The sequence below is a fragment of the Gobio gobio genome (genome assembly GCF_949357685.1).
Source record: "Gobio gobio genome assembly, chromosome: 16".
Classification (NCBI taxonomy): Eukaryota; Metazoa; Chordata; class Actinopteri; order Cypriniformes; family Gobionidae; genus Gobio; species Gobio gobio.
This window is the reverse complement of record NC_137109.1, coordinates 28,260,546-28,272,993: the sequence shown is the minus strand read 5'-3', so window position 1 is coordinate 28,272,993 and position 12,448 is coordinate 28,260,546. Positions and strand designations below refer to the sequence as shown.

The window sequence follows — 12,448 nt, the reverse complement described above, 5'->3', positions numbered from 1 at the left end:
GTGTCAGCGCGAGCCCCCAAAAACCAATCATCGAGCCTTGAGCGTTCGGGACAGGGTGGAGGGTTCCACTCGATCCCTAAACTCGCGGCTGCCCGAGACAACATGGCTGTCAGCTCTGGATCTGACTCGGGCAATGCTGGCACGCCCGAGGGCGGCAGCACAGCCGAGTCATCATCTCCAGAGGACTCGAGCCCACCTTGTGATGCGGTGATCGACATCGCATCCTCCTCCGGAGCGCCAAATGAGATGCGCGGGGGGGCCGGAGCCGGCCCCGCGATCTGCATCTGAACGCTCGCGGGTTGCAATGTGCAAGACGGGGGTGTGGCCCGAGGCATGAGCGTCGGGGCTTTGTTCCACACCGTAACCGTCAAGTCACCCTGACCACCAGCCGAAGTACTGGGCCTCTGGGACTCAGTAGATCGGGGTGTGGTAGAGGGGACTCTCACTTCAGAACGAAGGTCATGGAGTCTTGACCGCAACATTGCGATGGTCATGTTCCCGCAGTGAGAACATGACTCATCCGCGAACGCTGTCTGAGCATGCTGAAAGCCCAAACATACCAGACAGTGTTCGTGCCCATCAGAGGAGGAAAGCAACCGACCACACCCAGAAGTACACGGACGAGACATCCTGAAAAGGACGCGTCACGTGTAAGCTCTTTTATGAGAGGAAAGCCTCGCAGAGAACGCCGAAGCGCCCAGGGACCACACACCAGCTGTCTAGCGGACCACTGCGCAGATCAGCAGGCAGGCAGTATGATGATCACTGGAACGCGCCGTAACACCAACGCCTCTGGAAAACTGCTCGTCTCGAAAGCAGTCGATGACTCAGATCAGGCTTGTAGGAGTGAAGAGATCCTCTTGGCTCCAAAGCAGAAACATAATGCGATGTTCGCAGCGTACTTCCTTATATACCCACGAGGTGGGGCGGAGTTACGCATGCAAATTCCGCATGCCCATGGCATTGGCACTGCCATTGGGCGCTGTTGAACACGATGAAGATGATTGGCTTCTAAGCGAAACCCCCATTCGTTAGTCACTAACGTACGTCGTAGTGACTGAACGAAAGGGAACTCCCTTTTCCATTTGGCAACGCTGACCCACAGTGGAATAATGTATTTCCCCATTGGGATTTTTTTTTATACATAGTTGCATAAATAATATAATTGCAGTTATTAATTTATTTGAAGTGTTTATTGTAGGAGCCTATAGTTGTATTTATCTATAAATAACAAAGTAATTTATTTTCAGAAAATTAACACAGCAATATTTTATGGAAAGGGCAATAGGAAGAGTGCAGAGTTAGCTCATCCATGAGAGTGGGGATAAGTTTTGAAGAGGAGTTGGCCATTTTGAAGGTTAAATGATAGGGATCTAGTTATTTTTCGTTTCTTGAGTTCCAAGTATATATCTATCCATTTTTAAAAGAAATGTGCATGTGTGTACAAAATCATGATTTTACCTTTTTTGGACTATTTTCCATTATGATATGCATTTTTTTAAATGTATTTAATGCTAGAACATAATGCATAGGGTTAAGAAATCACAAAATATTAGTTAGTCGTCAATCGAAAAATGCTCGCTAACAAAAGTCTAAGGTAGGCCTACCTGTCAACAGCTTTCTGTTCTATTGCTTTGCGGTCTGAACGATTCATCAACAAAAGCTAATCAATAGGCCTACTGTAATTATTTTATAGTGTGTTCGTTTAACCAATTATAGGCCTAGATCAAAATGTACAACCAAGTCCTACTCTGGGAACATGAAAGAAAAAGAATATTAATAATTCTAAAAATAGTGATTTAATATTCTTTAAATATATTTCTATAATAACAAAATCGAGATAATACACATAAAAAAAACCTTCGAAATACATCTAAAATGCTATCACCTACGTGCAATTTACACAGCGAACACTAGATGGAGCCATAGAACAGCAGATGCCAGTGTTACATTTAGGTTTGCTCCAAGCACTACTCACATCGCAATAACAAGGTCGTCTTCTTCTTCCTCCTCCTCTTCTTCTTCTTTTTTAAAGTGTTTTCAATATTTGGAAACATTCAACGACTTCATAAGGCCTATTAATCAGTAAAGAGGTGGCTATTTAGGTAGGCCGCAGGACCTCATGGGATTTGCTTCATTAAGCTTCTGTGTAAATTGGCTTTGAGGAAAGGGGACGTCTTTACAAATAAAAAACTATTTATAGAGATATGTACTGTACTGTATAAATCCTGTAACCTATCTTCTTGAGAGATAAGGGGCGATATTCCATATTTTCTGCTCGTATTTGAAAGCTTAGGGACAAGAAATAGAAGTAGGCCTAACATGCGAGGGACAAGAACAATAAAATGGACAGAACATCAGCTGTTAGGGAATTATGTGAATTAAAACTATTATGGCTGTTGTGTGTTTCTCTGTGGAGATACAACAATCACAAGAGTTTTATTTCACTGATCCGTGGCGTCAATTCCTTTGAGGGTCAACACTGAGCCGTGCTTATGGTGCCGTGCTTATGGTGCTTCAGTGGCAAGTTTATTTATGAAAAGTGCATATAAATAGTGCAAGAGGATACTGTGTGGTCAGGGTCATCAGGTCGGGGGCTGTGAATCCTAGGAGGTGGAGAGATGAATAGCTGGCGTCGTCTTGGGAGGGCCAGCGATGAGAGGTACTGAAAGGTCATGTTGAAAGTGATACACCCATAATTCAAGCCCCCCGGTCACCCTCCAATCACACTGTCCCCTCCCTTAAGGTGCCGCCAGTCCTAGCTTTACGTCTTTGTTAAGACTTTTCAGTAGCCAGAGGATAATGAGACTGAGTCCACTCAGACTCAACGGATTCACTTGACAGAAATAGCTAGGTTTGCTTGTAAAATACATGGTTTCAAATGGATCGAATACTTCAACATGTTTCAAAGTAGTTTTACCATGTATAGTGCATTAATAAACATAAGATAGAAATATAGTAATAAAAAAGCTTCTATATTACATACATTATAGTGCAAAAGTTTGAGGTCTGGATTTTATTTAGCAAGGATGCTCTAAATCAAAAGTTACAGACTTTTACATTGTTACAAAATGTTCTATTGTTCTAATGATTCCTGATTTTTTAAATCACAGGTTCCACAAAAATATCAAGCAGCACAACTGTTTATTATTATTATTATTATTATTATTATTATTATTATTATTATTATTATTATTATTATTATATGTATAATATATTATATATTATTATCATATTAGAATGATTTCTGAAGGATCATGTGACACTGACTGGAATAATGGCTGCTGAAAATTCAGCTTTGTCATTAATACAACTACATTTTATTACAAAGTATTATACAAGAATATTCAAATAAATAGCAGTTTTAGTCAGCATAAGACATTTCTTTCAAAAACATAAACAATCTTACTATCTCCAAACTAGTTTTAGAGGAAAAGGGGAGCAAATATGGCTCTGTATTCTTTTTATTACTATAATAATTTACTGCATTATCATCATTTTCTTTACCCATAAAATGGGCATATCACACATTGAGGGTTAAATATTGGGTTACACTTTATTTAAAGGTCCTTATTACAGTTATACAATTATTAATTATTATTTATTTTACAGTGTCATTGTTACACGTTACATGTAGTGTCTGAGTAATATCTGTAAATGATGCATAATTACATGCATTTAACCCTAAACCAAACCCTCATCCTTACCTTAACCCTATAGTACATACATGTAGTTAATTATTATTACACAGTACTTAAATGTATAATTACACTGTAATACTAACACCTTAAAATTATGTGTAACCATTCATTGTTAATGAGTAATATTATTCAAGTATTAATGAGTAATGTTAATTAACAACATGTCCTTATGAGTAGCCTATGGTTTAGGGTTAGTTGCTTGTAGTTATGTATAAATTACTGTTATTACTGTAGGACGTACATGTAACATGTAACAAAGACATGCAAAGTGCAAAATAAAGAGTTACCAAATATTGTAAATATAGAAATTTTCCAGGTACAATATATATATTAGGTTCTAAGTCATTGGAACTACAGAATCCTTTTGATAATTTATTCAGCCGTTGTTTTCCCCTTTCCTTCTTCCTTTCTTTCCTTTCGACCTTACTTAAAGAACATTCTTTTCTCACTCCATATACTGGTAAATCGCTATTTTACCGCCAAAATAACATTTTAGGTTTAAACTCAGTTAAACAAATTACCTCATCCATGTCTTTGAAGCAAAAAAAAACAAAAAAAAACAACAACACCAGAAATAACCTTGCAGGATAATAGAGCAAATATTAATGCAAAAGTGTCTGAAGCAAAGGCCAGGGTACAATGGATTACTGCCACCCGTAGCCACTGAGCAGCTCACCACCAGCACTGATTACCTGTCCCCACATATATTCAGTCGTTCCCATCTGCTTTGATTTAATGCCTATTACCCAGCCTCCTCCATAGCCTCTGAGCTCTGATTGGTCCACTTACGTGCTAAGCCCAGACAGCTTATAGTATTTGTAAAACGTGAGACACAAAGAACGCTTGTTCCTTTGCTGGAAGCCGTGTGCGTGTGTGTGTTTACTTGGAGCGGATCTGACTGAGGATGTAACTCAGGTCTATATGTGGAAACCCATAGAGAACCTTTCAGAGCAGGTTCATCACCTCAGAGGGTCTCCATCCTGTGGAACACATCAACAGTGGAAGGTTAAACACAAAGAGGGGCAGAAAAAAGATTTGGACTGGATAGCAGGCACTTAGGAAGAGGACCTGGAGTCTGGAGCGAAACAAGACCTGACTTACATACGTGTTTTGGATAACAGCTGGGGATGATATGATCTCTCATGTGGAGGACACAGAGGCCAATGAGCTTATCGATGAGCTTGTGATCCTAAACCACCAATCCAACACCACTGCCATGCAAAGCCAGAATGCCTTCATTTAAAGGTAATGTGTGTGAGTGTGTTTTTATTTTTTTGCTCTCTTTTCTATTTTTATTAAATGGGGGGAAAACAGGAATAATGTCATTTGAATATTTGTCAATGTAACATATTTTATAGCACTGCTAGTGCTTAAAGTCTGGCCTTAGACGCTTTAACTTTGAATATGTACAAACATTTATGTACAAGAGTTTGTTTAATGACACAAAGCCCCCACTGGTTAATATAGACAGATTCTTTATTATAGTAATACTTGAGTTGCATTCATCCCATTTTCCCTCTCTGCTTTTAGCTCTTTAAACAGCTTATGAGCCTTGTTGCCTTCGGGAAAGACAAGCAATGACATGGAACACCGATGTTTAATCCATGTTTTGGGTAAACACCATAATACAGAACATGGGCATCATTACATAACATCATCCTCTGGGCTTTTTTTTTTCAGTCTTAATTTTATGCTTAGATACACTGTTATTTGTGTCTTTGGAACCAATGATTGACATCTAAAAGTGAACAGAGGTTTATGAAAACAATAGCTCTTTGAGATGTATTAATCAGAGAAGTTTGAACGAATGCTTTTTTTGTCCTTTCCCAAATGTAAGATTATACAGTCAATACCTGAGTCTTTGATGATTGCTAGGTGACCCATGCAGTAAGTTACTCTGGTAACTAAGACACATCTTTGTGTTAAACGTCCAGGTCAAAGTCAGGCAATCTTTGTTTATATTTCTAGAACTGACACTCAGCTGAGCCAGCTTTTAGCTCCTAATACCAGGCCACACGTCTGGTACCAGGACCCTGCTGCTGTCAAAGTCACCCGGAAGTTACTGTCAGAAGACAGCATACATTAGTAACTGTAGCTGTACATAAGTTCAGCAAAACAAAGCAAATAACTAAACAAACAATAACATCAGTGTTATTTGTAGTATCACTGCACTATTATATTTTTTTATTAATATTTTGAATTAGTATATTTTCAATTTTCATTTTAATTTGAGTAATTTTGTTTTTGTCTATTATTAGTATGCTTTTTAATGAGTTTATTCTACAAACATTCCTCTCATAACAAGTATGACAAGTGCTGGTTGAGTTACAAAGTTATTAGTTGGTTCATATTCACAATAGGACATAACTGATCAGACTGAGGAGCAACCTGATTAATCAGACCTGATTTACTGATTAGCCCTATAACACCCAGGCATGGTGAAAATCTGAGATTTTTCTTAACCCTGGAAATAAACAGAAAGTTTAAAAAATATTTAAATACTTACAACAATGAAAGGTTATGATGTAAAACGAATAAGAAATATTAAACATTCTGGGTCACTATGTGACACTGATCATGTGGATCTATGTATATCTTGTCTCTGTTGAAGCTCAAGATGCACTTTGTATCATTTTCCAATTTTGCTGGAGAAAATGATTATCAGGTTTAGACACTTGTGGAGTCAGAAAAGGGAAAAGACAAAATACCAAGAAACTTTGAAATTTGTATTCATTTTCAACTCAACCTTTCACTCAGATTTTTACGTTGATAACGAACAATTTGTAATAATACAATTGTACCAAACAGCCATTTTCACTGGTGGTCTCAGACTGTACTGTAGATCGCAAGAAATAACACTGATATCAATCATATCATAAGTAGTAGATATTTAAATTTATTTCATTTTATTGTTCTTGTGTTTTATCCCCTTTCACAGTTTGAATACAAAATTGTCTTTTTTTCTATCTTTTGGACAGATCTTTTGAAAATATCCTAATGTCAGCATGAGATTAACCTGTCCCCTTCTCTGCACTCACAGCATTACCAGCACTTGACTTCACACTGACTCCATTTTGTGAGAGGCTCATTTTGTATACATTTTTTGAGTGAAAATGTACTATATAGAAAACTACAATTCAGTGTTATGTGCAGCAGCAATGTGTCAGTGAAACCCAAGAACCCCACGGTATTCCGTTACAGGAGATTTCACTGGCTTTAGTTTCCTGTGAACTCCAGGGCTTGGTGGGGTCCGTAGGTATTGTGCATAGGTGTGTAGGCAGGTATGACCTGCTTTTCCCAGCCTGTGGCTCCAGACTAGTCCTTCACCTCTCTTGTCATTGTGTAAGGCCAGATTCCAATTACAGCCTGAGTGGGTGTGTGAGCAGGGCAACAAAGGGAGAGCAACATGGAAGCCTCTGTAAAGTGGACAGAGGACACTCTGTCCGCAGGTAAAACTATCCTTTTGGGGCTCCCGCAGCAATCACAGGGCTAACAGGGGTAGGGGGAAGGGGGTAATTTCTTACACCCTCATGAGGAACCTTTATTCACTAAAATGTATTTAGAACAATGGAAAGAGCTCTGTTAAATATGTCAGCTGATAAGCAGGTGTCAGCTTGTAAAATAAGTTATTTAACATTCGTGTCATGTTTGTGAAGGTTATCCTCATGAGGACGATTCTCAAAGAAATACAAGATGAAGTGAAAGTGACGACTTGAAGGCCAACTATGGTAACCCATACTTTGAATTTGCCCTCTGCATTTAACCCAGCCAAGTTAGCGCACACACATTAATAGGAGCACACACACACAGCAAACCATGGACACATGGTGCGGCGCCCGGGGAGTTAGGTGCCTTGCTCAAGAGCACCTCAGTCATGCCAGTGTTGTGCCGAATTTCTTGTTGTGCCCCTTGTTGAAGTCGCTACCTGATTGCCTAATCCTAACCCCAAACCTACTCCCCCAATACTAGGGGGGTAATAATCTGGCAGGGGGTCAGAATTTGGCACAACACTGGTATTGAGAATCTAACCCACAACCTTCAAATTACCAGTCTGACTATCATTAGGCCCCGACTGCTCCGAAATTTGATTCGAAATTCCTAATGCATCCTGTGGGAATTTTACAAGTTTCTTTGTCACTGGCACAAGGTGTTGTTATGCCACACCTTTAGGCTTCTGCGGTAATTTATGTCATTTGGATAGCACTGCTGTTATTAAATAGATTTTTTTAATCATCCACAGACAAGATGTAGCCTACAATGCAGACACATAATATTGTTTTTATAGACATGAGGTTATTAGATTCAGCTCAGGCCCAAAACAGAGGCAAAGTGATAAAAACTAAATTTCCACAAGGACCGTTTAGCCATGTAGAGAAACCCCAACGTAGGATAAAAATGTACAGTCAGCAGGCCATTATCATAAAATAAACCGCTAAAGAGTGATCAGGCCGCACAGTACCGTACAAACCTGAAGGGGTTTCTTTTGCAAAAACGACCCGCTGACTGCACTATCCAACTCAAATAAAATGTTATCCAACTTTATTTTGGTTATTCACAAACTGGATATTAAATATTAATTTTTAATAAAAAAATTCAATACAAAAATTATGTGCAAAGAGACTGCAGAGCAATATAAAAAAAAACACAATTTGTGTTGCTCTTTTTAAAACACAGATCAGTTTTATAATGTCTATTACACATGTACCAGTAGGGGGCAATGTGAGTTCCCTCAAAATCCCAGTTGTGTGTTTCTGTCCTAAGGGGATAATGGGAATAGATGTGATGTCCATTTATCTCTGCTCTCAGTTCCTCTCTGAAATAGCTATTAGTGGATCACATTCAACAAGGCTAATTTTGTCATAATTCTGTAATTTTGTCAATTAGTTCAGTTACAGCAACATATTTTTGTAATATTGCCTCACATTGTACTTCAGAGCATATACATTTGCTTTTAAGAAATAATATAATATAGTACTTTTTAAATAAAGTAATAAGGTGCCATTTTTGTCCACCAGCTGCTTATGAACCCTAAAAAGAAATCAAACATTTCCATGTGAAAAAGATTAACACAGGTGGAATGTCAGCAATCCTTGAAGAGCTGAATAAAGCCATTGAGCCATGTTACTGTGCTTTAAAATGACCATGAAGTGGTACATGTACTGAGAGGGAAGTCCAAACTTTAGGACATTTCACTTTAGGTTAGCAAGCATCATATTGATAGAAATCAGTGGGATTAATTATACGCCGCTCTGGTGGTATAATATAAGCAAGGTTTAATCAAAATTGTGCTATCTGAAATGCAGCATTACTGATTATCTTCCCTTAGTTTTTCTATCAGGCCCTGTCTGGTCTCTTGAAGGTGACAAAGTGCAAAGCGTAGTGGTAGTTGACAGTTTGCCGGTTAAATTTAGATGTGTGAGCGAATGTCTGACAGGCTCAAGCAACCCTATAGCAGGGACAAGGAAACTCCCAAAATGGTACTCGATGAAATATGTGGCATGTCTGCAGGGTGACCTGCTTAATGCGATCAGAGTAACAGAAGGCAGTGGAGGTATCAGATTATTTCCTATTGATGTTTTCGTTCATTCACACCTGTGTGACCTATTTTACATTAAAAAAAGACCAGTACCAAGGAAGTGATTCTAGACCGATAATTAAAAAAACAGGCATAGTTCACCCAAAGATGAAAATTCTGTCATCATTTTCTCACCCTCGTGTCTTTCCAAACTTGTATGATAACATATTTTGAATTTTTTTTTCATACATTGAAAGCTAGGTTTCAGTGTTGTTTTGGAAAAAAAACTGTTGAAATATTTTTCGACAGAACTTTCTTTTCATTTTTGGGTGAACTAACCCTTTAAATAGATTTGCAACACAGAAAAAATAAGAGTCTGTTGGATTTACATGATTTAATTGTGTACATCAGTCCCACATGAATCAATTAAGTTCAACAAACTTAATTTGCTCATGTAACTTCAACATCATAGACTGAATACATTTTAAGTGATCCAATTAAGTAGTCTCAAAGTGAATTTTATATGGCTCCCTGACATGATTCAGGCATTACATTTCATATATTCATTCACCTACATCCATTTCCAATATTTTAGTGATACACAATTACATTATAATGCTGCACTGACAAGTTATCAATCTTTTAGCTGGTTACAGCACACATTAGTGTCTTAAATACTACATATTGGGAGCTCTAAAACATTATTTGTTTTAGTCCACAGCCTAAGAAAATGCTCCACTCTTCTCCTCAATGGTAACCCACTGTAATTTAAATTGTTCTAATAATTCCAACATAATTAAATATTAAACACAATCAAGTCTCTCCCTTTCTCATCTTGCTCAAAAATACATAAAATGACCCTTTTACATATAAAATAACCACATTTACCCTCTCTTGATTTAGCCATATGCAAAGCACGCTGGGAACTAACATGCCCCGCCCAGTTTCAGTTACTGTAACACAAATCATTCATGTAATCTCAACACAAACGGATTAAGTCAACTTAAATTTGACTTATATATTTAAGTGGATTGAACACAATCAAATTAAGTTAGGACAAAATGTATAGCCATTGTGTTGCTTTCGCTCATTTTAATTAAGCAATTTGAACAAGCAGTAAAAATCCTTTTTTTCAGTGAATATACTTGATCTTCTTCATCAGTAAAGTCATCCAAAGTGGTCGTAAAAGATAAATTAATAGGCATTTTACTTAGTCATCTAAGTTAGCAATTAAATAATTAATGTTCATTTGTATGAATATATTACTGCCAATCAGCACCTCAGTTACTTTTTGGTAACACTTTACAATAAGGTCTACTTATGTAAAAAGGTAGTTAATGAATTAGCTATATTAACCAAAAATGAGCAATACATTTGTTACAGTATTAATTATTCTTTATTAATGAAATACAGCAGTTCAGAACCAATAAATAATATCAACAGATACAACTTTTGATTTTAATAATGTAGCCTATTAATAAATGCATGAGTTCATGTGGTTAACTTAACAAATGGAACCTTATTGTAAAGTGTTAGCTTATCACTTTTTTCATATCTGGCGATTCAACTGCAATATGTCCCAGAGATGAGAGGATGCACGCTGGTGGAAGATGTAAGTGATGGTTTAGTTTGCTTGCTATAGTAATAAGGGTAATTTTCTTTCACAATAGTCAAAACACCGACATTCACATAAACTGTAATACTAGAGGCATTGTCACTTTAATGAAAGGTCCATTGTCGTTTCCACAATGAGCTTCCTCTAAACATCATTACATAGAGTGTACCTCCAGCAGGAAAACATTCCTCAGTAAATATCCACCACAAGGGAGGGGTACTGCGCTATTCATTACCATCCCATGATAAAGCATGCTCTCTGTTGGCTGTTACTATGACTACCAGGATCCTCTCCAAACCAATGAGAGCCCTTCATCTCTGTCGACCCAAAACAAGTGCATTGAGAAGGGGGTCGGCATGCTTCATCACTGATCCGCGTTTCCATCTCTTGAGTCAAGAAAGCGCGTCTGAAATGTGAATATTGTGTCTGGGCAGCCATAGCGCTTGTTGAGAAGAACAATAATAATCGACTGCCATTCGCGCTGTTGTTGCCGAGAAGCTGCGCGAGGGACTGGCGCGAGAATGAATTCATGTTTTTGAGGCAAACACACGTGTGTGCTTTCGTTCAACCGGATAATAATATATGAAGGAACTTAAAACGCGTTTAGTCTGCTGGATTGCACAACATATGGGAGGTAGGTGCAGAAAGCAAAATGCACTGCAGGAACAATTTGCATTACATTTTACCCATTGCATTATTGCATTGTACGTATGCATTTAAAATTGCAAAAAACTATATACACTATAACATTTTGAATCAAGCAGTAGGCTATTCCAAAAATGTTATATGCACTAATTGGATGGAGTATTACACAATATGCACTATAAAACATATATTTTTTGTATTTTTATTTGTACAATATGAACTTAAATGCTTATATTGCTGCACGTGAGGTGCCTTCGGTTAGATTGGACATGCTGTTGTATTGTCCCACTGTCACAGACCTAGGCTATGAAAATGTCAGACTCGTGATGTATCATCATGTGAGAGCAGGCACATATGAGATCTTGCAGACTGTATTGAAGAAAAACAAAACTACGCCAGCACAAAATGGTGTGCACAGTCTGTTGCAAGGTATTCCATTTACATCAGGTATTTAATGATTAAAGCACCAAGGGCCTTTCGCCTACCTCCACTGGAGCTTTAATGAGCCCTTGTTCAATGGTTGCTGTGCAACTGCCATCAATGTGTCACAGGCTCTGATGTGCTTGAGCAGGTGCAAGGTCAAGGAGGTCATTACAGATGTGCACTATGTCATTGACTAGATGAGCTACATGATAATCGTCTTTCCCCCCCCCCAAAGAAAATAGCATATGATATTGTGTTGCCTACAGAACGACATTATTATTATTTATTATTAACGGAATTCACAAGTTCTAAGATTATCTTTTTTGGAAGACATCTATTTAATATTACTAGTTACTGTTTGGCTATAATAAAAAGCTAGGATTGAGTAGGCCTGCTATTGCTGCGAGTGTCAAAGGTCATGACAAAAAGTCTTTGTACTTAATTATTTAAACAGTTGAACAAGTTTGCCCTATGATTTTTAAAAGAGAAGGCCTATGTATTGTATAAATAATAGGTTATATTTTAAAATAATATATTTACAGTAAGCAC

General features: G+C 37.8%; 2 protein-coding genes across 2 annotated transcripts in view; one reads left to right on the top strand and one right to left on the bottom strand.

The window, feature by feature from the left end:
* fam149a (family with sequence similarity 149 member A) overlaps positions 1-2,677 on the bottom strand; it is a gene marked incomplete at its 5' end in the record, with an annotated part of 42,232 nt that extends 39,555 nt beyond the window's left edge. Inside the window, one exon of the mRNA XM_079839255.1 lies at positions 2,570-2,677. Coding sequence (XP_079695381.1) covers positions 2,570-2,677 — 108 coding nt within the window. The remainder of the gene's footprint in view (positions 1-2,569) is intronic.
* Positions 2,678-11,106: 8,429 nt separating this feature from the next.
* Positions 11,107-12,448, top strand: part of LOC307140246 (vinexin-like) — a 70,920-nt gene continuing 69,578 nt past the window's right edge. Inside the window, exon 1 of the mRNA XM_079839594.1 lies at positions 11,107-11,465. The gene's annotated coding sequence lies outside the window, so the exon portion shown is untranslated. The remainder of the gene's footprint in view (positions 11,466-12,448) is intronic.